Here is a 25,293-nt window from a genome sequence, read left to right as displayed (position 1 = left end):
TTAAATTCAAACAATAACCTTGTAATTTACATTATATTTTTATTTATTTAATAAATTTCATACATTGATGTTGAGAAATGTGGAGTTTTTTTTTCCAACTTTTTAGAAGTCATAATGAACAAAAATAATTACAAAAACTAATTTCAATAGTATACTCGACTCAAGAGAACTTTCAATCACTCACAGATACCTGATAATATTGAACATTAACAGTGTTAAAAGTCATCATTTACTCATTACTTGGTCGTATTTTACTATTCACAAGATTCACCAACCCCAAACAACATGTGTTACATGAATTTAATTCACTATACAGTTTGTTCCCTTTTTGGAGGCAAACTAATGATAAATTTTCCCCTAAAAAAAATCTCCTAGTAGCCTTTTCAATGCAGAAAAAGAATTTATTTACAAATCATTCCAAGAAAATGCATTGGAAAATTTTAGTAGGGAAAAGAATGATTATTTGGTGGAATTATCAGGAAGAAAAGTCTGTGGCATCACCCTGTTGGCCCTTATCATCAAATATATGATGTCGACATATGTTCCTTCTCCTCTTTATATGGGTAGCTTGTATGCACCGTGTGCTTCCTGAGCAAGATGATGGTACATATTTATGGAAACGTATCCACTTAATAAAATCATGAAAATGGCGAAAAAATTGATCGATAACACGATTTTTCAATGTTTTATGGATGAGACACATACAGAAAGTTAGACAAGATTCTCCCTCTCCCTACCCAACATCCATATTCACACTTTAGTCATCTCAAGGGAATGGGTGGGGGGTCTCTTTCCTATGTTAGTTTCTCCACTACATCCCGAGCACTCTTGAGTTCCTTTATCAGAATTGGCAGCTGGGATTTGTGAATGGTGACAGAATGTTCAGTTTTCTGGGGTAACCCATTGATGATCTCATTCTTAATGCCCAATCTCAAGTTCACACAATCAGGCAAAGTTTCCGAAGGGACACAATGAACATCCTCCAGTTCATTGACACTGAGACTTTGACTATTGAGGAAGTCTTGCAATCTCTCCGAGAACTCTCCCAATGTCCGGCAGAGTCCAGCAGAATGCTCTTTGGGAAGACCCAATTGTTGCAATTCTGCCTCGAAGATTGCTGGAGGAGTATTGTGACGAACTGCACTTGTCAGGAGGAATCGGAGGCAAGCAAAGGCTGATCTTGCTGATTTCAAGTCCATTTTATTGGCACTCATAGTGTCAAGAAGTTTTTCCTCCTGAAAAGTGAAAAACTACTTTGCACAATGCTCGAACTCGTGAGTTCGATTGTATTTCCTAAAAGAAAAGTTTTGCGGTATTTTTTTATGTCTGAACTCCATAAAAATCCACCATTTGTAATTCTTGAAAGGTCTAGAAATCCTTGAGATCTCAAAAAAATCTAAATCGGTTTCAAACGGTTATGAATCGATCATTTAATACAGTAGTGGTGGAAATAAGTATAATTCCACTCCTTAATCCTAAAAGAAACTCAACAAAAAAAGAAGTGCCGAAAAAAATTCATACGTAAACCATAACGTCCTTCTATGCCAACATAAAAAATCGACATTTTGATTTTTTATTCTTAGTATTTTTAGAAATATAATAGAATTTTGTTTTTTTTTAAGCTGGAAATAAGTATAATTCCACTGAATAAATTGAGCGCTAGGGTATTTATTTTTGACCAAATTTGGGTTAATATCTTTTAATAATTTCATTTTTAACTATAATTAATAAATAAAGTTACATTTTCTAAAATTTTGCATTAATTTTTGCCGAAATATCGAAGGAAAAACAGTTACGAAACAAAAATAAAGGAAAAATTAAAGTCTTGGTGGCGATGGATCTTAGGAACTAAGAAAAATTACTAGGTTCTATCAGATAATTGTTAAATTTCTCAATATATCCGCCATACATGCCTCTTAAGGTACCCCAAAGGTCAAAAGTTTTCTGTTGTTAGAGGCCAAAAGAGATTTTTGTCTCTAACAGTGTTCCTTTATTTTGTTCCTTAACCTTTTTTCTTCGATATTTCTGCAAAACTTAATGCAAAATTTTAGAAAATAGAACTTAATTTATTAATTATAGTTAAAAATGAAATTATTAAAAGATATTAACCTAAATTTGGTCAAAAATAAATACCCTAGCGCTCAATTTATTCAGTGGAATTATACTTATTTCCAGCCTAAAAACAAATTTCTATTATATTACGTGAGATTCTTAACAATCTCACCTACTATAATCCTAACAAAATTTCATGTCGTCCGATCAAGCTCAAACTTGGCCAAAATGTGTTTCATCACTTCCTGATCGTGATCACGAATATAATGGGGGGCTAAGTTACGTTCCCGGCCGACCGGCCGGCCGCTCTTTGGAGCTTAATAGCTCCCAAACTAAAAGAGATATCGACTTGCGGTTTTCGGCAAAGGTTATATATCGGGTGAAAATTGCAACTTGGTGCATTGACCCCCCATCCCCACCCCTCCTTCCGCCATTTTGAATAACTCCATTTTTTTGTTTTCTTTATACCTCCGCCCCAATGGCATCGATCGGGGTCAAACTTTAGTATGTTATAACTGGACCTTAGAGCTTTCGATCAGATCAATACCAAACTTGAGGTCCCCCGACCATCCAGACCCGAACTATAAGGGTCCAAAAAACAATTCTTATAATGGCCATAACTCTGGTTCTAATTGTCAGAATTTAAGAAGTGAAGGCATTTTTGAAAGCTGTCGTGAAATTCCACTTCCCCTTCTAAGATCGGAAGTTCATAAAACCACCGCTAGGAGCGCAATTATTAAAATGAAGATTTTTCAATTTTTTAAGTTAAATAACTCAAAAATTCCTTTGTGCATCGGACTGAAATTTTAGTATGTTGTAGCCGCAGATTATACCTATCAAACAAAAAATACTTAAGTCGATCCCTAACCCTTGACCCGAGCTGAGGGGTCAAAGTTCGAAAATTGACTGGCCTCTATCTCCGGTTCTAATTAAAATTTTGACCTAAATTTTGGGTTTTTGGTTTCGTCTCGATGAGCACTTTCAGATGGCAGTTCAAAAGTCACCGCAGGTGGCGCTGCGGTTTCTATTTCGCCGATTTTGATGAGTGAGGGCTCAAATGAAAGATCTCAACTTTCTAGAACATTTGAACTTCGTGGGGCCCACACCACGGGCGCCACAGTCGAAAAACCAATTTCAATATCACATAACCTCAATTATCTCGACTGTCACTGAACCGATTTTGATGATTACTTCGACATAATTGTAGAAGACATTTATATCTATACTGTAGAAAAATTGCCGTGTAGATAATAGATGTATTTTCGGAGAGGGAAACTCCGTCCGGATGCGGCAACACTGTTTGTGGAGTTTTCAACCCAGGATCAAAAACTACCTCTTCTTCAGAGCTTTCGACACGCTCCGTGTCTTCCTCAGTGATCGAGTGTTGTCAGAGATCTGTGGGTTTCGTTGGGTAGGGGACGTTTTGCATTGGTGGGAAGGTTCTAGGATGTTCACAAAAGATCTCAACGGATGCACCTGACACTCTTTTCATTGAAAAGAGTGTCAGGTGCATCTTTTCATTGAAAAGAGTGTCAGGTGCATCCGTTGAGATCTTTTGTGAACATCCTAGAACCTTCCCACCAATGCAAAACGTCCCCTACCCAACGAAACCCACAGATCTCTGACAACACTCGATCACTGAGGAAGACACGGAGCGTGTCGAAAGCTCTGAAGAAGAGGTAGTTTTTGATCCTGGGTTGAAAACTCCACAAACAGTGTTGCCGCATCCGGACGGAGTTTCCCTCTCCGAAAATACATTTATATCTATATTTCGTCCATACATGATTTTTCTATCAGACAATGCGATCTATCCGATTTTGCCGTTTAAGTGTGAAAAAATTGACTTTTCCCATAATAACGCTTTGAAACCACTCAGATGCCAATTTGACTGCTTCTACTCGACTAAGCCACTTAAAATAGGGTTTTAGGAAAGTCTCACAAAATACAACAATTCTTTGATATAGTTGAAGTTCATCAAATGAACACTTGGGGCACTCTGGACGAAAAACGAGTTCAGAAACAAACAACCTCGATTATGTCGGCTTCTGATTAATCGATGAGATCTAGTTCTACGGCAAAATTATAGAGAACATTCTGTTCTACATTTCACCCATAGGGGAAGGTTTTGCAGGTTCATACTAAAAAAAGGAGTCCAAGATTTAAGATCTTTTACTGAATGCCACCACCGAATCAATTATATCACTATGTCAAAAAAAATCTCTTATTGGGTTCATAATTCTGCCTCATAAAATTCCTGAAAGGCCTTGGATTTTCCTCTACAGGAAAATGAAAATGTAGCGGCATTTTTTACGAATGTGCCCTGGTTAACTCAGCTTCGTACTACTTTTTTTCCACCTCTGTAGGCCTCATTTTCCCCGAAAACATTACACCGGTCACGAAAATTTAAGCATCACTATACTTAGAAGGAACTTTCATCTACTTGTTTTCACCATCTGTAAGAGGTATCACGCATTAAAAATCAATTTTAAGCTATTTTTCTAACACATGTTTTTTGACACTCGGAAAACCATTTTTTCCCTGCATTATGACAGCGAGTTAAGAGCTTGGTTAGGTATGATTCTCTCATAATCACACCTAATGTAATCCTTAGATTTTCTCTAACACCTCCAATTGGTCTTGAGGAACATATTTCGGACATAACTGATTTCAAAAATGTCCAGCCACCTATTTAAAGTGAAATGTGGGAAGTTCCACTTTAAAACAAGGAAAATTGAATGAGAAATACTCAAAATACATCGAAGTGGCAATTAAAGAATCACATCTACCATAAGCTTTCTAGTTTCATTACACCTATTGTAATCCTTGTTTTTTCTCTAACGTCTTGAATCCGTCTTACAGAACATTTTTTGAACATAAGTGATTCTTAGAATTACCAGTGATTAATTTAAAGTAAAATGTGAAAAACCGTGTGACCGCCTGTGGGCGGTCTTATCGGTTTAGGTGTAAAATTTTCAAAAATTACCGATTTTGTTATTTGATTGTTTTGCTTGTTCTAGCAAAATATATTATTATTTTCCAAGATATTAATCATGGAAAACAATTGAGATTACACGAAAACTGTCCAGAATGGTCGATTTCTGCGAATTAAGCGAAATTGATAAAGAAGCAGACTTCAACAGTGATGATGAATTCCCTAATTCGTCCTTTAATGCCCCAGATCGTGAAATAAAAGCAGAAGATGAGCAATGTATTTCAAGGGACCTTCAAATTATACAAGAAGATGACGTTTTCATACCTAGCCTGCGATCTATTAGTTTAAGATTAGTCTCATTGAAACACCTTCAGCTTCATTATCGTCTAATTAAAAAAAAATATAAACGTTTTTTTCCTAAAAATTATCAGTTCTTGGATAATCATAAAACATTCATCCATAAAAAACGTTTAAAATTCATTTATTTTACTATTTGTTCACTATCTTTCAATAAAAATATTTCAGTCTTTTTATGCCTTATGGTCTCTACACACTAGAGAAATTTATGTCCATATTGAAGCAAATTCCCTACGTTTGTGTAGGAAAAATTCTTCAATATGGACATAAATTTCTCTAGTGTGTAGAGGCCATTAAACCGATATGACCGCCTCCAGGTGGTCTTTACCTTTTCTCACCTGGTGCCCAAACGGAAAGGGATAATGAAGAATGGATGGTATTTTTGAGTTCAGTGGACATTAATTACCCTAGACAAAATTATTTAACTACTTCTTTTGGATATTAAAGAAAACACCGTTAGAGGGTAAAAATCTTTGGCGTTTATTGAGGTTCACGAACGCAATCTATGATAAAAATTTGAAGTCTCGGACTCCTTTTTTTGGAAGATATTGAATTTAGAAATTTTCGATTTGACAAATTTTGCCCCAGTCTCCTCTATCCTGTCTAACTTATATAAATATTGCTTTAAAATGATTGAATAATTCTACACTTAATTTTTTACGTGTAATTAAATGGACTCACCGGAATATCCTCACCCAGGACACTCTTAGCAACCATTTGGGCCAGGACACGCAGCTTAACTGAGCTCAGCACAGATAGAGTGGAATGAATCTCCGCCAAGATCCAGTCTGGACAATCACCATCGCCACAGAAACGAAATTTCTACCAAAAAAAAGAGGAAAAAGAGAAAATTGGCGGGACGTCTCTTCTTTTTAATTACCTTCGCGCCTTTTGGGTCCTCCCATCTTTTCATCTCAACACAAAAGGAGGATAAAAAGTTTTTCTATTTAAACGCTTATCCCACAATTGAGCCTCTGGGCTGTATTCTGGACCGGAATATTTCCATCATTCTTGGTGCCATCAACGCCCCTTTACCGCTCCCACTGCCAGCGGAGGACTTTAACCAGCTTTTGCCCAAAGATTCCTCCATGAAATGGGAGCACACACAGCCCACACCCACGAAAAAAATTCCTCTGGATTTGTAAAGAGTGTCGACAGTGGTAGAAGCAGAGAGGATATACCATTTTAAATGTATCACATTTTTGTGAAGAAAAGGGATGAGTGGGAGGAATCGCACGCGTGAATTCGTGCGTAAAATTTGGAAATTAGTTGCAAAAGTTAATATTTGCTCACTCGGTTTCATTTCTCTCCCCGCCGCGTTATTTTCACCAATCAACACTTTTGTAACAATATTTCATCGGTGAGACACAAACTCCCAATGTCAATCCCATTAGCTAAATGTATCGAAGGAAATTAGATGCTTTGGGCATGAATTACACTTGAAAGTTTTAAATTTGGATTGGACTCAATGTTGGGAAGGGTTTTTCTATTTATTAAAAAAAAATCTTTGGGGATTTCTTTGGAGGATAATCACGTGATTCTTCCTTTTGTGAATGAAAGAACTTCTTTATCAGATAGCCAAATCAATTTTGTGGACAATTTTAATCCCAAGTGTAGGAGTCTGAGGAACTCTTTCCCTCGGGGGGACGACGACAGAAAATGCAGAGGCAACCGTCTATAGATGCTAAATGTTGAGTGAGCTATCTTTGACAAAATATTTGAAATTAATAACTTGTAAGGAAATGAGATCATTAAAAGCCTTCACCCAAGTATCCCGTTCTCTCGTCCGCTCACCGAGTTCCGCTGAAGAGATGTTCGCTTCAGTGACTTTTGATTGGAATGATCCAGGGTGCGTTATAAAAGGACATGTCGCTCACTGCTTCGCCTTCAGTGTGACTCTGAATTCTGACGAAGGATAAAGTGCTCTTTTCTCAGTCATGTTCAATCACTAAAAGACAATTCCCCAGTGAAAGAACCATTTTTGCTCCCAAGAGTGTTGAAGGAAGGAAAAAAAAAAGGAATCTCAATCTTTCTCCCAACATCAAAGGCCAAAAAGAAATGTTAGCTCTTCGTGTGATTCTCCTGGCATCTCTGTCCATTTTCTGTGGATTATGTGTCAGTGCAGAGTACCATGGTGAATTTGGGATGGGCATTCCACCATGGACCTACAGCAATATCCAGAAAATTCAGAGTCTCGAGGAACGTATCAACCAATATCGACGTTTTATCATTCATCTCTTTGGAAAACTTTCCGGATCGTGTGATTTATTGCGAATCTTTGAGGAATATACCACCCCACAGTATCTTGGTGAGTTGCCCCACAAATCCCCATAACCCCTGCCTCAGCAGGATACTCCCTCTTCACACAGATCACTCCCCGGACATTCAACATTTGCTAGATAAACTCCAGCAACCACCTCAGAGCAACAATAATGCAGAAAATCCCACTCCTGCTGACCCCAAAAAGAACCTCCTCGAAGTCCTGGAAATCTACATGGATTTCACAGCCTACGTCCTCGACCCAGTGACCACAGAGGGCATAGAGAGGAGCCTCAGAAGGAACTGTGCAAGCGAAAGTGAATTCTCCAACAATTCGGGCAGTGACAAACGCAGTGACGAGAAAGTTGTGGGAAAGAAGATAAAATTCCACTCATGGGGTGGCAAGAGACATCAAGGGAATCTCGAGGGTGGCTACAGGATTATCACAAGGACCCCCTTCCATTCATGGGGCGGCAAAAGGGCCTACCCATCAGACCCAGCACTCTACAACGACTTGTATTAAATTTCACACATTTCCTGGTGTCCTCCGTAAATAAGTGTAAATTTGGAACGTCCTACTAATAAATATCCATGTAAAATGATTCTAGGAGCAAACTTACCATTTTTATTCTCAATTTTCACCGGATTTTCAGCAGTCCACCAGAAACATAAACAAAACACAAAACAATCAAATTTTTGTGGTTGGGAAAATGTCGGGTAAGATAATTTTAAATTTAAAAAATCAGTTAAATTTAGTACACACTGTTACAAACAGAACTGCAAAAAAGAAGTGCACTTCACACTACCACCGTGTGTAAAAATTAAGTGTAGAAAATTAATACTTGCAGCAATAATAAAGACTGAAAATCGTCTCATTTTTTTTCATGAGAGTACTGTGTTTATTATGCCCAACATACATTAACTTTTGATTAGTAAACATGTTTTCAAAATTTCAATGAGAGTGAGTGAGATCTAGATCTAGTCATCTCGCTCATTCTCATGGCAAATTTTGAAAACATGCTTACAAACAAAAGTTATTGTGCTCTGGTCATTATCCAGAACAAAAGGGAATTGTAGGAGAAAGCGCGCTACCTTTGGATGATTTATACTTCGAACAATTCATTTTTTTTTCAATGTGTTATAAATGAATTTGTCCCATTATAATAGGGGAAACTGGGGCACCACTAAACAGAAGTACCACCAAACACTGTGATTTTTTAAATAGGTATTACACCTCAGATAACAAGACCTATATGAAATCATAGATACTATAGGGATGCTTGACCAGCAAAAGAATTTTTAACATAGTTCACGGACTTTAGAAATAAAAATAATTTCTCATAAAATTGTGAGATTTTAATAATTTTAGTGATTTATATATCGGCCTGGAAAATGAAAATTAAACAAATTAAGTAAAATTTCACTACACCAGCTCTTTCCTACATGTTTTGGGATAATATTTATGTATCTACTGAAGACTGAGAGAAATCCGAAAAAGTTCAAATAACATTCCGGAAATGTTAATTTTACCCTGCAGTATTGATCCAAAATCGGTGTAAATATTACCCTTTTTCATGTTAATTTTACCCTTAAAAGGGTGTAAAATTAACATTAAAAAATGTTGATATATTTTTACACCTAAAAAATGTTAAAGTTATGAGGTAAAAAAGTTAATCGCACCCCCGTTTTTTTCTCGGTGAAGAAATGAACGTTCACATTCATTCATTCATTTTCATTCATTCATTTTTTTAAAAGAATATAAAATCCATCACAAAACAGAGTTTGGGGCACCAACAGACAGGCAAATTTCTCACAATTGCAGATGTCGCGAGCGTAGCTTGAATGGCAAAATTTTTCCTCTTATTTTTCTTACTCTTCATCGATTTCTCTTTGTTCGATTTCTGAAATTTATATCCATTCGTGGGATTTTCATTCAAGACTCAGGAAAAACATAGTTTCAAGAACCCAATTTTGTATTAAATGATTCTTAATGAATCTTAAATGATTTTAATCAAGGATTGACGAATGATTTCTCGATTTTATCACAAATAATCAGAAGAGCGCGCAAAATTTGAACTTTAGGTAAAATGTTTGCCACGATTTTAGTGGCGCTTCTTAGAAGTCGAATGTTGCCAAAATGATGAAAAATCCATTAAAAAATATGTTCGGTGTGCAGTGCTTTAGTTTTTTGCTATTTTAGTCACTCATTCTAAATTTTGCAGTGCTTTTTTGAGAATTATTTATATTTTCAAAACCTTCTTTATAATTAAGAGTTGTGGTGAATGCCCAAAATAACTTCAATGGGTAAGAAATGAGGTGTTTTTTGGTGCCCCAGAAAGTGTTAGTGGTACCCCGGGTGGTTGGAAGAAAACGTAAAATGCATGGTTACACAATTTTCCTTTTTACGGAAAATTGAAGTACTGCACAACATCATTGTATACATTAATATGCAGCCTATACCTAAGACTATAACATGGGGTAAGCAACATTTTTCTAAAATTCACAGTTTTCTTAGGAAATTCAGTCAAAATCGCATCTTTCAAAAGTGTTTGGTGGTACCCCAGTTTCCCCTATTTACACTTACACAAACTATTGTTGTTCAGATTTAAACTACTGACACTCATACTGCTCCTTGTAATGTGTTTCCCCAAGACCGTGAGACCTCCACTTTGTCCTGTAAGTCATTTTACAGTCACTGCGATCACTACTTCAAATCCTGGTTAAAAGTAAAACAATGCATATGAAACGTTCACTTGAGCTGTGAAGAAGCGAACAAGCTTCGTGTTGTACCAAAAGTGAAACGAATTCTTGATTGCGTCGCAAGTTACTGAAGAAATAGAGAGAAACTCTTTTTCCCACTCCGTCATTTGCTTAAATTGAGAAAATTTTAACTTCTCTGCATGAGATGAGCAGCAAATCCTCAGCATAATCCATGCTTCTCTCTTTTCTCTTTATGTCAAGTGGAGCATAAAATAATGACGTAATATATTTCTATAAATAAAGGATATAAGTTTTCTTAATACAGTTTAAAGCAGCAAAACACTGACATTATTTATTGCGATTGTTTTTAACTTAGTTTGTTTCAAAAGCTTCCCAGTGAATAAATTATGTATTTTTTTAAAACGGTTAAAATAACATATTCATACTCAGACTGTACTTGTGACTGTGACGTCAATTGCACGTGCTTGTGATTATTTTTAATTTAGTCGGAAATGAGATTTTGTTGTGTGTTGTGTTGCGAATTTTGAATACAAGTGTTGTGATAAATGAGTCATTTACAATTTGCATGAATGAAGATAAGTACATACAGAATTTTATTGCTACATTTATATAGTTCTTAATTTTATACTTTCATCATGAGAATGAAATGAATGTTAAAGTGATACGTTCTTCCAGAAAATCGTCCGTGAAACTTCTTATGAGAATTAGCAAAAAATAAATTTTTACAAAATTCACTATCCCTGCCTGATAATTTTCATTATCACGATTAATTGACATATATTGTTAGAATAAGCTTTTCTTACATGGAATTTCAACGCTTTACGTTGCCTAATACATCTTGAACATTTTTTTTTAAGTTTATTGTCAAGTTTGTAAAATTTTCATAGAATATTTTTTTGAAAAAAATACTTGATTTCCTTATTTAATAGAAAAAAAGGAAAGAACATAAAGAAACTTCAGATATCAGATGAGAATAATTTCCAGGGCTGGCAAAGAATTTTCTTCCTGATGTCTATACTTCGCGACGGTACTTGTACTTAAGAGAAGGCAATGGTATCAATACAACACGCTGTGCCAGCCATACTCCCTCGAATCGTATTTATTACAATTTCTACACTTGTATAATACTCAATAACTGACTTTCGATTTTCGTTTTCCCCGTTTTCTTTTCGAAATTCTCATTTTGTCAAAGATTATGAAACTGAGAAGGAGATTACAGTCTCGATCGAAACAATTAATTTATTGGTAAGTCATAGAGTCATAGTCCATTTTACTTATAGCGGAATTATTTGTTCCTTGTTCCTTTTATGTAATTCAGAATTGTGCAAGAACCGTTTGAAACCGAACAAACTTCAAAAGAAACTTGTACGTCAATGCTCAAAACGCTTCCTGAACGAACTTATTTTGACGTTTATTCGGTTTCAAAATGGTTCTTGCTGAGTATTTACAATACTAGAAAAATATTTAGAAATATTCATAATTATCACAAACTAATCGCGATATAAGCAATATTTTATTTTATTTTCACGAATGAACTTTTTCTTAGTTTTTTTAAGGTGCAAAATGTGCATATCTGATATCAAAGTTATGGCGTAATATGCAATTTGGGATTAGGCCTCTACTCTTGAGAATAGTTTTCGTTCAATTTGCGACTTTGGAGAAAATCGTCTACTTGAGAAATCTCGGAAATCTTAAAATTTCGTTAAAAGAGACAATTGAGATTTACATCCACTTTTTGATTTCTGGTTTCTTTTTAAAAATCACAAAATGGCAAAATATATTAAATAAAGCCAAAATGGGGTAATATGGTGACCCAAAAAGCATGGTTTTGGAGAAATAATGGAGCAGCGACAGGTATAACAATCCTTGGGTCGACTAATGAGGGGGTCTCCCGAAGATTCCAAGTAGCTATCTCTTCCCGTTTGGCCTTTAGAGCTGGCGGCAGCCAGACGGTTAGACAGACAAACAGCGTGACACTATTTCTTAGGAATCGTCTGTAACGCGAAGATTTGCTGAGAAAAGTGGGGGTGGAAGGTGGACATTTTTGGAGGGTGAAAAAATCGAGGGAATATTTCTGCACTCGCTGTAGAGTTCGAGCAATAAATAGCCTTTCTCAAATTAAACTAAGGAGAAACTTTTATTTAAATAAACTTTATTTATGAGAAAATAGTGAATCATAAGACTAAATTAATTACACTTTAATTTTCTAGTGCTGCATCTAGTGCTAATGATTTCGTTTAGGCACTGCCAAATTCACTTTCGGCTTTTATTTGAGATCAGGCCTGTTCTAAAAACTGCAGCAGCCGCTTAAAATTTGTCGGCGCACACATATGGGATATTCCACCCATGTCGTGTTTTTAGTGCTCGCCGCAAGAGCGCTGATATTGATAAGCCTCAAGGTGGGGTATACTTTTCCAATTTGTGTTATTTGTGATTTTTATTCATGTTTTTATGTATTATTGTTTGTAATTTTTGTGTAAACATTAATAATTTCTAAAGAAACTAGTTGACTTTTCATATTATTTGAAAAGGATTCATGAATATCTAAATATTTATATCATTATTGAAATCGTTATTCACTGTTTCCGAAGAGAAAACCTAAAGTCCTTGAATACCAAATACTAGAGCTGTGAATTTTTTCTCGAGGGATCGAAGTAGTGTGAAAACAATATGGAGTCTTTAGTGAACTATAGTAGCGAGGATGAAGCAGAAATGGAGTTTAATAGCAGAAAAAGGGTAAATAATTGCATTAATTTATTATAAGTTTGTTCTTTTATTTGTGGGTGAAATATTTATCTTGCGATTTCCCATTGAAATGGGCAATTTTCCACTAAATTTCATGTGCAAAAATCTTCCTACAACTCGATCGGTGTTTATCGATTTTTTCCCCAAATTTGCTAAAATTAGATTCATTTCATGGAGAGAATTGTGGTTCTCGATGAAATGAATCGTCCCAGGTGGTCTATTTTGAGTCCAATTGCAAAATATTTCTTCAGAGCGAGAATTTTGTCCCACGAAATTGTCGCTCTTGAAGTTCCCGGAAAAGCCGATGGCTTGTCCATGGATTCCATGTCCAAAACCAAAAATTTGGCAAAAAAAAGCACATTGAAATGCAATTCCAATAACTTTCCATTGAGTTAAGATAATAACAAGATTTGCTGTTTACATTTCCTGAATAGTCGCCCATTAATTTAGGATGATTCATCAAAGAACCGCGATGGACGAGACGCACGCAGGTCGGACGATGCCTGGTCATCATTGTCCGGGAGTCAGAATGAGGCCAAGAAGGGGAGAAAGGATGACACAAATTATGAGAGTGTACAGATGGACATGAGTGAGGTAAATTCCATAAAGCACAATTTTATTTATTCAATGAATATTTTTTGCAATATTTTCCATAAGAGATTCCATGTCTTTTATTCCCATTGGTAATCCCCTCAAATGAGAGGCTTTTTGACCCCCCAATTACATATTATACGCCTCTAGGCATCTGAAAAAATTACTGGAAAATTTTCATTTAATCTGCATAGCAAAATGTGACAATATGCCCAAGTAGCAAAATATAGTAACTTTCCTTACTCTTTAGTCAGATCGTAGTAACTTTGAAATAATTCATTCAGCTTGTTTTTTAAAAGTTATAAATGTGGGAATAAATTTAGCAATGAAGTCTTAACGTCACAGCGAGGTACAAAAAGAGAGTTTTAGATGTTTTCTCAAAGGATTTGGAATTAGAGGTAAATTTGTTTTGTAATTGGTCAAGACCGTCAAGCCGAACAATAGAAGTTTGTAGTTTGACGGAAGGTTGCAATTTAACTCTAACAAATGTTTGTTCGGCTAGAAGATTTATAGCTAAAAATAATGTAAGAGATCAAATGCACCGTTTATTTGAACAGCAGCAATATAGGGAGAGGTTGAACTCCAGAGAGTGCTTTCTAAAAAGTCGCAGCCTATTGATAGGGGTACCGAACATGACAGATTAGCGCTTTGGGGTCAATCTTTCCTTGAAACTTTTGTTCAAATGAGGTATAGCTATGGCAGTGGGCCATAAATCAAGTAGATCTACTTGCCGGGCACTTAACCGACTAAGTAACAAGAGGTGTGGGACGGTCGGAGGTCAATTTATAAAAGTGGGATTTTGGACACGATGAGTCAAGTTTGTGTGAATGCAGAGAGCAACAAACCGTTAGAGCATTTCTACAGCTATCTAACATGTCCGACGAGTTGTACCTACAACGATATTTTAACTGCAAATAAGAAAGCTTTAAATGTAACCCAGTTCTGGGCTACAACTCCGCTAAAACCGTTTAATGTGTCGGCACGACGAAGCACTGTTCTTGGCCAAAATGATCTGTACACTCAGTCCCGGGACTATGCACATTTTCCGGACCGAAAAATGCGCGATATGGTTTTATGCATCGAGAAAATTTGCATACCCGCAGGCGATTTCTTTTGAATGAGTTTCGTAGAACGAATTTTGAGCGAAGTAAAAGTAGTCATATACAAAAATATTTAACTCTAAAAGAAATTCATCAACAAACAGTACTCTTTGGTCAGAGTTCTTCAATAAATTGTTAGAATATTCAAAATTTGTACTTTAATAAAAGAAAGTTTTATTCTGAAACATAAGCATAATGTTTTCAAATTTCCTGCGTCACAAAATAGTATATATTCTGGCGTATTTCAAAAATGATTTCACAAATTACCCAATGGTAGGTAAACTTGCATATTTGTATGTGCATAGTTCCGCCAGGTGCATAATCCCGAAAAAACTTTCGAGTTTATTAACTGTTTTCTGTCAATGTTGTAGAATCAATTAGCAAGAAATACAAATAAAAAATAAAAGCCAACTTAATGCAATTGTACTTAATTGAAAGCATTGTATGCAATTTTTTTAAGTGACAAATTTAAAATGTTTTACTTTTATGAACCTTTAGCGTTGATGTTTTGTATACATTACGGCGTTTCTATAACTTATTCCAAAGATACCCCCTACGGTTATGCAAGTTCTCTGATTGCAGTCACTTCAGTAGCAAAAAGTTGATAATATCAATGAGCCGCAAATCTTTCTTTAGAATGTTTATTTGAATAAATCAGTTTGTGATGGAACTAAATTATAAATTTATATGTCAAACTACAAATTTCTTGGATTAGAATAATTGTCTACTTTTATTTGTAACTTTTCTGATATAGCAGTTGTTTTACGACTCTATTACCCTAGGTTCGATCCTTTATCGCATCACCTCCTGTGAAAAATTCTAAACAGTTTTTACTTTTCATATACACATCTCAAAAGTCAAGTAATAAAGTCAATAAGTCAGATTTAGGTAAGGAAAATTACTTACATCGAAGTAATTTCAATAACGTTAATCTTACCTGTTATTTACCTTAAGTGTCTTGACAAGAAAATGCTACTTGGGTCGAGTGGTAAGTACTAAATGCCTAAAGATATTTAAAAAGAAAGCTTTCCAGTAATTTTTTTTCAAGTTTTATTTACCAAAAATCCCCAGAATCTCTTTCTATTTTTGAGACTTTCAAGGTCTCACATTTCAAAATTTTCCATAAATCAAGACTTTTATCTTCAAAATCTCCATCCCAAATTGTACCCATCTTTTTTATATTATTACTGCAATCGCCCCTTATTTTAAGTTAAGAAAAAAAAACCATTATGAAGAATATTAACACAATCCACTGTGTTGTTATATTGAAAAATGTGAAAATCTTCCTCACAACAATTGAAGAACTGAATCAAGAGTGTCTCAATGAGACGTGGTTGGCCACACATTGAGCCACTTGTTTGGTTGATTAACCCTCCGTCCACAAATGCTGTTCAGCTCAAATCTGCCTCCTAAGAGTCCCCGTCACACACACTCAATCTCTTTTGGTGTCTAAACCGAAAGACGGGGTCATCCACGTGAGTATGTTTTCCACCAAAAATAGGTACACTATTTACCATTTCACCGTTTTTTTATTTTTTAATTCAATAAGTTTAGCATTTACATGAGATAATGTAACAAGAAAAAAAAGAAATTTTAATTTTTTAGGCAAAAGGAAACTTTAATGTCGCATGTTTTGTATCTACAAAACTCTTGAATATTTTGTTCATTAATTTACGGGCAAGGTTAATTATAAGGGAGTTTTCCTTGTGGAATTCATTAAGGTATAATTACAGCTTTTCTATGAGACAAATTGAAGTCCACAAAACAGTAATTAAGAACCTTTTTTATTCAAAATGTTTCAAAGCAGATCATAAGCTTGTTTTAGCTTCCGTTGGGTGAGATTTTTAATATTGCAATTAATCAGAAAAAATATGGTGCCTCGGTCACCGATGAACATCTAATCTTTAAGGCTGTGTCCTAAATTAGAAGGCCAAAAGTGAACTGTTTTTCGCGATTTAGTTTTTTTTCTGAAAACAAAGAAACAACCAATCTCCCTGAAGTGTTTTCGTATAGGGTAAGTGTACCAAATTTCGGCCAGCTTGCAATTCCGGCCACTTTCTTTGTTCCTCATAAATTTTTAGTTTTTGCATACTCTAGAGATTATACAATGCAAAAATATAACAAAAAATGTCGCTTCGATAAACGAGGTAACGTGAAAAAGACATTGGAAGAATTCCGGAAGGGCAAGGAACTATGAGAATGAGCGCGGCCGAAATAGGCTACCAAAGCAATGTCTACATGTTTATTCATTGTAACATGTATTGACAATAAATTTAGAAAAAATAAAGACTATAAACTGTCCACAAGGTTTCAAGCAACACTCCTTAAAAAGAAGTAATAAAAATATTCAATTTGTATTCAAAATGTTACATTCCAAAATTGAGACTATGGCGCTTGCATACAACTATGCCGAAGTTTGGCACACTTACCCTATGACAACGTCTGTCCAACTGGCACATTTTTACTGTTCGAACCTAAAGTAAGCAGTATAGTTCATTTCGTTTCAATTTTTTACCGCAACGGGGATCTCAGTGGCGCAATAGGCAAGAGTTTCGGGTCCTTGGCGGATGATTTCTTGGCTTGACTCACAGTTGTGAATTCGAGTCCCGCTGGTGCTGCAAACAACTGAATATCCTACAAAAAGAGATGCCAAAGCGTTTCAGCTTTGAGAAATGCACAAATCAAAAGCTCATCGTGAATTAGTTTTTCGTATAGTATTTGGATGCTTACTGGTCTACTAGCGATTAAATTGATTCATAAATCACAAAAGCATTTCAAAATCTAAAATTGGTAAATAAAAGATCATCTTAGAATGTTCTGGGATGATTTACAAGTCTATGGACGAATAAAAAATGTAAACACGAAAAATGTAAGTCTTTTACAGATATTTAACCGATTCATTACTGATATCAAGACTTTTCCAAAATATCCAAACTTAACGAAATCGGTTGTAGACTGGTTAAAATTTGACTTATATAATTAAAAAAATAAACGAAAAGTGCATTAATTAATAATTTTATTTTTTTTCATCTTTGTAAAAACTGGGGTGACATGATAACTTATTTTCGATACTATCGACTGTCGATTCTGAAAAATTTTAACGATAGCAGGACTTCCTGTAATTAATACAGATATTTATAAACAGTCACATGCTTTTAGGAATGTCACAATGAATGGCCCAGCAATGCGTAAAAATCCGACATTCACTTAATCCAACAGATATAGATTTATCGATACTATCGATTTGATAGTGTCGAAAAGTTATCATTCCACCCCTGTTTTTCAGATTCTCAAATATGCTGTTATAAAAAATGTTTTACTTTTCTTTTTGTTTGTTTGTTAGATCTCATCATCTAACGATAGTGCTATTTTTTTGTGGTGGTTTCGAAAAAAGAAGCTCCCCGTAGTTCTATATTCATGAAAATGTCAAAATTTTGAACTTGGAGCCTCTGTATCCAGGCAATCGCTTGATCTATGTCGGATTTTATATATGTTCTGAAAAGGCCTTGACATCAGCTAGAACATACTAAAATTTCAGCTCAATCGGATGAGATTTTTGCTTTTACAGTTTTTCTAAATGGCAGACGGAAACGTCAAATCAAGATGGCGACCATACCATCTCGTAGATCTCGGTCATTTTATCTTAAGTTTTAAAAAAAATTGGATAATTTTTAGCCAGATACTTCTATAATAAAGCTTTAGAAAAAAAAGAAAAAAAGTATTTTAATAAAAATAATGAACAAAATCGAAGTGGATTATTCTAGCCAGATAAATTTAGATTGGATTTGGGTAATTTACTACTCTGAAATCGATTTTGGAATTGCATCTTCAGATAACTTTTTCACGAAGCCGTTTTTTTGACAAAATACCTATATTTGCATTTCGTTGACTATTACTGAAACTACAAGAATCCTTTTCAGGATCATTGTACCTCACTTGGTACATAACATATCCCTATATGGGTCCCGGTCAAAATCCCGAAAGCCAAAATCCCGAATGCCAAAATCCCGAAAGCCAAAATCCCGAATGGGCCAAAATCTCGAATTCTTAAAAGTGTCATAGCTACTCCCACGATTGCACCCGCGCTTTCTGGAGGCAAAGGGAAATCTTCTGTGTCTTGGAAAATTATTCTAAACATTTTCCCTAGTATAATTTCATCCCTTTCAGGATTTTGAACATTTGTGATTTTGGCTTTCGGGATTTTGGCTGCCACCGCCCTATATACTTTACATGGTAGACCGGATCGGCAAAGACCATCAATAAGTGGATTTTGAGAGCATAAAAAAATTTATAAAAAAGTCTTACGGATAACAGAGTGCAAAGTCACCCCCCCCCCCCCCGAGTGAAACGATTGAAAGATAATTTCATTAATACATAGTTTCAGTTCATTATCCAAATTATGAATTAGAAAACTTCAGAACAGAGGACCAATTTTTGTTCAGATTAGAAAATTTCATTATCCAGATGAATCTCTTATCTATTATGATCATTTTACAAAAACTAAGGGACTAGGGGACTAAATTATCGTATTGACTTCCTTTCGTTCTTATTCGGAAGTCTCTCCGGTGACTTTGAGGTTTTATTACAAATAATATGGTTTAGAAGGTTTCGAAGATAAGAATCTCACCTAAAATTAAATTAAAAAAAGGTAATAAAATAATATACCTAAAGATAATAAGGGTACAAAACTAAAACAATTTTATTTTCCAATAATAAAAGTCCCTTATGAAATTATAAAAATGAATTTTAAACTTGTTTTCAAGTGGTTTGATCAATAATCTGTATCAATTCATCAAGGGTTTGGTATGAAAAAGAAAAACATCCGGCATTAAATTCATTTTGCTAAATCACCAAGAGAAACAACAATAAATTGAAACTTGTTAATAGTTTTCTGAGAAATATGTCAAGGGTGAACCTGAAGACATTTCATCAATATTGCATTTGAAAAATTCAAAAATGAAAAAAAAACATTTTTCAACCTCAATAATTGATAGTATTATTATGATTTGAAGAGAAAATGTTTTGCTGAGAAAGTTTACACGCTTTTCTTTTGATATTCTTTGTAACGAAGTCTAGAAGAAATGGTAATACTTATCACTGATATCAGAATTTAATTTAATTTTTCTTCCTCTAAATTTTATGTTCAATTTAAGCATTTGAAAGAAATAAGTGTAAAAGTTGTGCAACTAACAATTCTAGTTTTCATTCTTGAATTACCAAATAAAACTTGTGCACTTTATTTTGGCTGTCTTACGCGCGATAAGTTCATTTTGTTCAAATATACATTTCTTAACAAAAGTATTTCTTGAAAACAATTCAATTTGGATATAAATGAAGAATATAAGTGACTAATGTGACAATATTTTCCCCTCTTTTTTGTGGTATTCTCTCCATTTGCAGGACTCTGAGGAGGCATCATCGAAGGATGAAAGAGATACTCCAAGTACTCCAAAGCACAAGAGTCACTCTCACAGTGAACGTCGACGAAGCCACAGTGCAGACAATGAGGTTTTATTTTTTCTACAATTTTTTTTGGCCTTTCAATTTAATTAAATTTATGAAAATGGAATTTCTGAAATTCAATACTCTTGCAACAAATTATTTAAAGGTTTATGTGAAATTTTTTAAATTGTTTTATTTAGCGTGAAACTTCAAGATACAAATCTTCAAAAGAGCATCATCGTTCGTCCAGAGATCATAGGGAGAAGGAGAGGGATAGGGATAGGGATCGGGACAAGGATCGTGATCGTGACCGTGACCGTGACCGTGACCGTGACCGTGACCGTGATCGGAACAGACATAGAGACAGATACAGGTAAGAAAAAATTATGATTTTTGAATTTTGTTTCATTTTAGGGTGATATTCTTTAACAATCTCACCTACCTACCAACATTTCATGTCTTCCGATCGGACCCAAACTTTGTCAAAATGTGTTTCGCCGGTTTCGCCACTTCCTGACCACGAATATATGGATGGCTATAAGTGACGTTCCCGGCCGTCCGACCGGGCCCTTTTTGGAACTTAATAGCTCCTAAACTAAAAGAGATATCGACTTGCGGTTTTCGGCAAAGGTTATATATCGGGTAAAAATTGCAACTTGTTGCATTGACGCCCCACCCCTCCTTCCGCCATTTTGAATACCCCCCTTTTTTTGTTTTCTCAATAGCTCTGCCCCTATGGCATCGCTCGGGCTCAAATTTTAGTATGTTATTGCTGGGCCTTAGAGTTTTCGATCAATATCAAACTTAAGTTCCCCTGACCCCCCTGACCCGAGCTATAAGGGTACAAAACAAATTTCTTAAAATGGCCATAACTCCGGTTCTAATTGTCAGAATTTAAAAGTGAGGGCGTTTTGGAAAGCTCTCGTGAAATGCCACTTCCCCTTCAAACATTGCAAGTTCATAAAACTACCGCTAGGGGCGCTATTATTAAAAAGATAATTTTCAATTTTCTAAGTTAAATAACTAAAAAATTCCATTGTGCATCGGGCTGAAAATTTGGTATGTTGTAGCTGCAGATTATACCTATCAAACAAAAAAATACTTAAGTCGATCGATAACCTCTGACCCGAGCTATAAGGGGTCAAAGTTCGAATATTGACCGGCCTCTATCTCCGGTTCTAATTAACATTTCGACCTAAATTTTAGGTTTTTAGTTTCGTCTGGATGGGCACTTTTAGATTGAAGTTCAAAAAATCACGACAGGTGGCGCTGCGATAGCGTCTAAATTCATCGAAATTTTAAACTCATTTTTCTCAAAAAACGTCATTGCGCATTTTGATTAAATTTCCCAGCAACGAAAGTTCCTTGTTTAAACGCCGTTCATCAAACGCGTTCGGAACAGGATTCGGTCGAATGTAAATCCATACGGGCTGAGAAAAAGCGAACGCGGTTGAAGCAATAGTTCTCTTTGATGGCCACCACTTTCTGAACATTTGGAGGCCGCCACCGTCGTGGAATGTCGAACAGGGAACTCTATCGTTGCTGGGTTTAGAGTGTTGTATTCTAGGCTATGAATTTTCCAAAAATTGGCGTGACTTCGCTGTGGTTACAATAGCACCGGAGATATGACAGGACAAAATTCATGAAATTCAAAAAATCATATCTCCGGTTCTATTTAACCGATTTTAATGAGTAAGGGCTCAAACGAAAGATCTCACAAAATGCTACAACTTTCTAGAACATTTGAACATCGTGGGACTAACACCAGAGGCGCCACAGTCGAAAAACCAAATTTTCATAATATATAAACTGAATTATCTTGATTCTTGCTCAACTAATTTTGATGAACTTCGGCATAATTGTAAAGAACATTTATATCTATATTTCTTACATTCGTCATTTTTTGCTAAGATTACGCCATCTGTCCAATTTTGCCGTTTTAGTGTAAAAAATGATTTTTTTTCCACAATAACGCTGCGAAAGTACGCAGGTGCTGATATGGCAGCTTCTACTCGACAACATTATTTAAAAGAAGGTTTAAAAGAATGATCATTTCAATTATTCTTTTATATTGCTATATTTCTTCACTTGGATAAAATGTCCGCTGTGGTCAAAAACGTGTTCCATAGCATTATTTGCATAGAATTATATGGGCAACATTATAAAGGAGATTATGGTCTATATCCACAATCATCTTTCTATCAGTACCTTTACATCCTAGATATTTTGATTTAAATAAAAAGTTTGCAATTTTTTAAAAATTTGATTCTAAATTTCTGTATAATATCTCTGATCTTTAGTTCCAAATCGAATTTGCATGCAATTCGAGTTTGCTCACGTTAAGAATCTCGCCTACAATAAACTGATCTGGGCTTATCACTAGCCTTCTCAACTGATTGGTATCATTTTTGGGCTCGTTGGAGGGTCATGGAATTTTCGTCAAAACTAAACCGGATTCAATCGGTTCTGAACTGCTAATGAGTCGTTTCATAACTGATAACTAATTTTTATTCGAAAATTAATTATATAGTTCCTGAGGTGTATTTTGGGCAAGGTTTTGAATGATTTATAAATCTGTTGTGAACTGATAATGAACCGGTTATGAACCGATAAGTATTTTTTGTACGAAAATCAGTTATTATAATTACTCTAAAAACTATTTTGGGGGATTGTTCAAAGCTGAACATGGATACACAGCATTCAAATATTTTTAAGAAATTGTGGAAATTGTTCAATGTTCATTGAAGCCCACTTCAAGCACATGTTAATGGTGTAGGGACTTTATCATCAAAATTTACAGCGAATCCCGATACATCTTGTGAGGAAACTATTATCAAACAAGTCCTTTAGACTAACAAGGCGGAAAACCTTCATCTTCCTTCTCCAGACAACGGTCCAGCTCCAATTGCCTCCAGTGGCAATTCAGAGTAGGCTTTCAGCGAGATTCCTAGTGAATTTTCTGTTGAGATCCTGCATTGAGGCTCCCCATAGCCGAGTTACGTGCAGATTTTTCTGCCCTTCCTCAGAGAGGCAACTGATTGTTGCCTATAACAGGTGGCATTTCTGCCTTGATACCTGATGCCTTTTGGCCAACGATTAGAGGCTGTCGAAGGACGCCGGGGACAACTCAACCAGGATCCGCAGACTAGGAAGCTCCTGGAGCCACTCGAAGAGCAGGGAATTATTCTGAGCTATTCGGAATAATTTCCTCCTCTAACCTGAGCTCTGCTAAGGCGGAGCTTGGACAGGGATATTTTGAGTGATTTATGAATCGGTTTAAATCGGCAAAGAACCGGTAAACGGTAAATAATACGAAAGTACTTTTGAGGTATAACCGGTATAACATATAAGTCATGAGTTCGAGAGCAATTCGAAAAAAGCCTGGAACGCTTTGCCAATCCATTTTTGAACTACAAAACCTGACAATATAGTGTATTAGATTGCGATACTCTTACCATTTCTGGAATAATTCTAATGATGACATTCATTTGCCGTTATGAGAGGCTAACTAAATAGGAGGCAATCATGCAATATAGAATGCGCAAAAGAATTTCTCAAAAATTTTATTTTTTAAAGAACGAAATGACTAGGAAAAACAAAACGCGAAAACGTAATCTGGCTTTTATCCGGAAGAACATACTCTGCTAAATATTTGGATTAAGAACTTGACAAAGTATTTATTACAATATTTTGAATTAGTCTTTAAAGGATCTCATCTTTCATAAACTGCTCACAAACTTTCATACTGTTTTCTGTTAAGCGTAGCAAAGGATTACTAATGAAGTATTGCATTTCTGTAGCGATCGCAAAAACAAAGACTCACGACGTGATCGTGATCGCGATCGGCATCGGCGTCGTTCATCATCACGCGAACGCCGCCGCAGATCCAGCTCCAGAGACAGTCGCCGTGATCGTCGTCGATCTAAGAGTCGTTCACGATCTCGCGGACGATCTCGAAGAACGCCAGAGGCCAAGACATCTGCATCCACAGCATCATTGACGTCTTTGGTGACTTCAATGGCGCCGTCGAATCCTCCGCCTGTGGCTCAGCCTCTGCCGTCGTCACCAAAGTTAATCCCTACGGTTTCGGTGCCCGTGAACAATGAGGCAGCGAAGCCTGAGAGATTGGATTGGCGGACACAGCAGCGGGTGCAGCAGCTGGAGAAGATGGGCATAGATCTGAAGAAATCAGAGACGGCGGCAATTGAATTACCCAGCTACTACAATCCCGGCGTGGTGAATCCTTCGCGATATGCTGAGCAGATGCAAAAGAGGAAGTTGCTGTGGAGTCACAAGAAGGCGGATAATGTGGAGCAGGCGGCTGCAAAGTGGGAGACGGCCAAATTTTCGCAGGATCAGGATGGAAAGGTGGCGTCAAAGTTTATGAGATTGATGGGTATCAAGGAGCCTCCGAAGGCTGGAGGAGGGGGTTCATCGGGTTCTGGGGTGGATCTGGTGAAGAAGCAGGAGGAATTGTTCTCCACAATGGAGCAGCAGTATGAAGTGGCTAGACAGGTGACACACACAATGCGTGGCGTTGGACTGGGTTTCACATCGCAGTCACGCCCCTTCTAAACAGACCAACAACTCGCTATCATGCAATATTTCCTCCCTATTATCCTCGTGTGTGAAACATTTTTGCCAAATTATCCGGTTGTATCCTAAAATATACTCCATGTCTTTGGCGTTTAACAAACGCGTACCAATCTTTTGAGAACGAGAACAATCTTTCACCCAAAAAACATTTAGAAAGGCATCTTGAGAAATTTGAATGAAAAATATAGTATTGAGAACTTGAGAGTGTGTTTTATTTATCAAATTGATGATCATCCCCCATGCGACCATCTCCGTCTTTGCGTCGATTCCAAGCTCCAGGACGGAAACGATAGAAAGTCCCTTCATTGGTTGTATATTTCACGATCATACATAAGCACGAAGGTCACATTACATGGGAAGATGGGTATTCTCGCAGAGAGAATTTAAAGAAAATCTATCCATAAAGGCTGTTTGGCTTCTTGCATAGCACGTAAAAGTTCATTTAATGATGTGGATTGATATGGATTAAAACGGTTAAAACGCTTGTTTATAGACATA

At 36.0% G+C, this 25,293-nt stretch overlaps 3 protein-coding genes across 4 annotated transcripts; 2 read left to right on the top strand and 1 right to left on the bottom strand.

The window, feature by feature from the left end:
• Window positions 1-19: 19 nt before the first annotated feature.
• On the bottom strand, window positions 20-8,348 carry LOC129810121 (COMM domain-containing protein 4). Its single transcript, XM_055860415.1, has 3 exons — window positions 8,221-8,348; window positions 6,023-6,163; window positions 20-1,235 (listed from the first exon to the last, which is right to left on the bottom strand). Exons 1-3 carry the CDS (start codon window positions 8,221-8,223, stop codon window positions 795-797), a joined length of 585 nt encoding a protein of 194 aa, XP_055716390.1. The 5' UTR covers window positions 8,224-8,348; the 3' UTR covers window positions 20-794.
• On the top strand, window positions 6,934-8,228 carry LOC129810111 (leucokinins-like). 2 transcript variants are annotated; one of them, XM_055860402.1, is made up of 2 exons: window positions 6,934-7,649; window positions 7,741-8,228. In XM_055860402.1, the coding sequence occupies exons 1-2, from the start codon at window positions 7,400-7,402 to the stop codon at window positions 8,121-8,123; spliced, it is 633 nt and encodes a 210-aa protein (XP_055716377.1). In that variant the 5' UTR covers window positions 6,934-7,399; the 3' UTR covers window positions 8,124-8,228. The 2 variants fall into 2 exon arrangements, with proteins under 2 accessions (XP_055716377.1, XP_055716368.1); XM_055860393.1 differs by having other exon boundaries at window positions 7,711-8,228.
• A 4,619-nt stretch (window positions 8,349-12,967) lies between the features above and the next one.
• LOC129810104 (arginine/serine-rich coiled-coil protein 2) lies at window positions 12,968-24,999 on the top strand. Its single transcript, XM_055860380.1, has 5 exons — window positions 12,968-13,057; window positions 13,517-13,660; window positions 20,158-20,265; window positions 20,400-20,572; window positions 24,000-24,999. The coding sequence occupies exons 1-5, from the start codon at window positions 12,992-12,994 to the stop codon at window positions 24,772-24,774; spliced, it is 1,266 nt and encodes a 421-aa protein (XP_055716355.1). The 5' UTR covers window positions 12,968-12,991; the 3' UTR covers window positions 24,775-24,999.
• The last annotated feature ends 294 nt before the right edge of the window (window positions 25,000-25,293 follow it).

Source organism: Phlebotomus papatasi, chromosome 1, assembly GCF_024763615.1.
Source record: "Phlebotomus papatasi isolate M1 chromosome 1, Ppap_2.1, whole genome shotgun sequence".
NCBI lineage: Eukaryota > Metazoa > Arthropoda > Insecta > Diptera > Psychodidae > Phlebotomus > Phlebotomus papatasi.
Note: the sequence above shows the minus strand (reverse complement) of the source record. Positions and strands in the feature narration are given on the sequence as shown.

Excerpts from the sequence above, each read along its gene's own strand:
- LOC129810111 (XM_055860393.1), top strand. The coding sequence starts at position 7,400 with ATGTTAGCTCTTCGTGTGATTCTCCTGGCATCTCTGTCCATTTTCTGT. Across the intron at positions 7,650-7,710 it reads TACCACCCCACAGTATCTTG|ATCACTCCCCGGACATTCAA; the intron begins GTGAGTTGCCCC and ends CTCTTCACACAG.
- LOC129810121 (XM_055860415.1), bottom strand. Across the intron at positions 1,236-6,022 it reads TCCTGGGTGAGGATATTCCG|GAGGAAAAACTTCTTGACAC; the intron begins GTGAGTCCATTT and ends TTCACTTTTCAG.
- LOC129810104 (XM_055860380.1), top strand. The coding sequence starts at position 12,992 with ATGGAGTCTTTAGTGAACTATAGTAGCGAGGATGAAGCAGAAATGGAG. Across the intron at positions 13,058-13,516 it reads AGTTTAATAGCAGAAAAAGG|GATGATTCATCAAAGAACCG; the intron begins GTAAATAATTGC and ends CCATTAATTTAG. Across the intron at positions 13,661-20,157 it reads TACAGATGGACATGAGTGAG|GACTCTGAGGAGGCATCATC; the intron begins GTAAATTCCATA and ends CTCCATTTGCAG.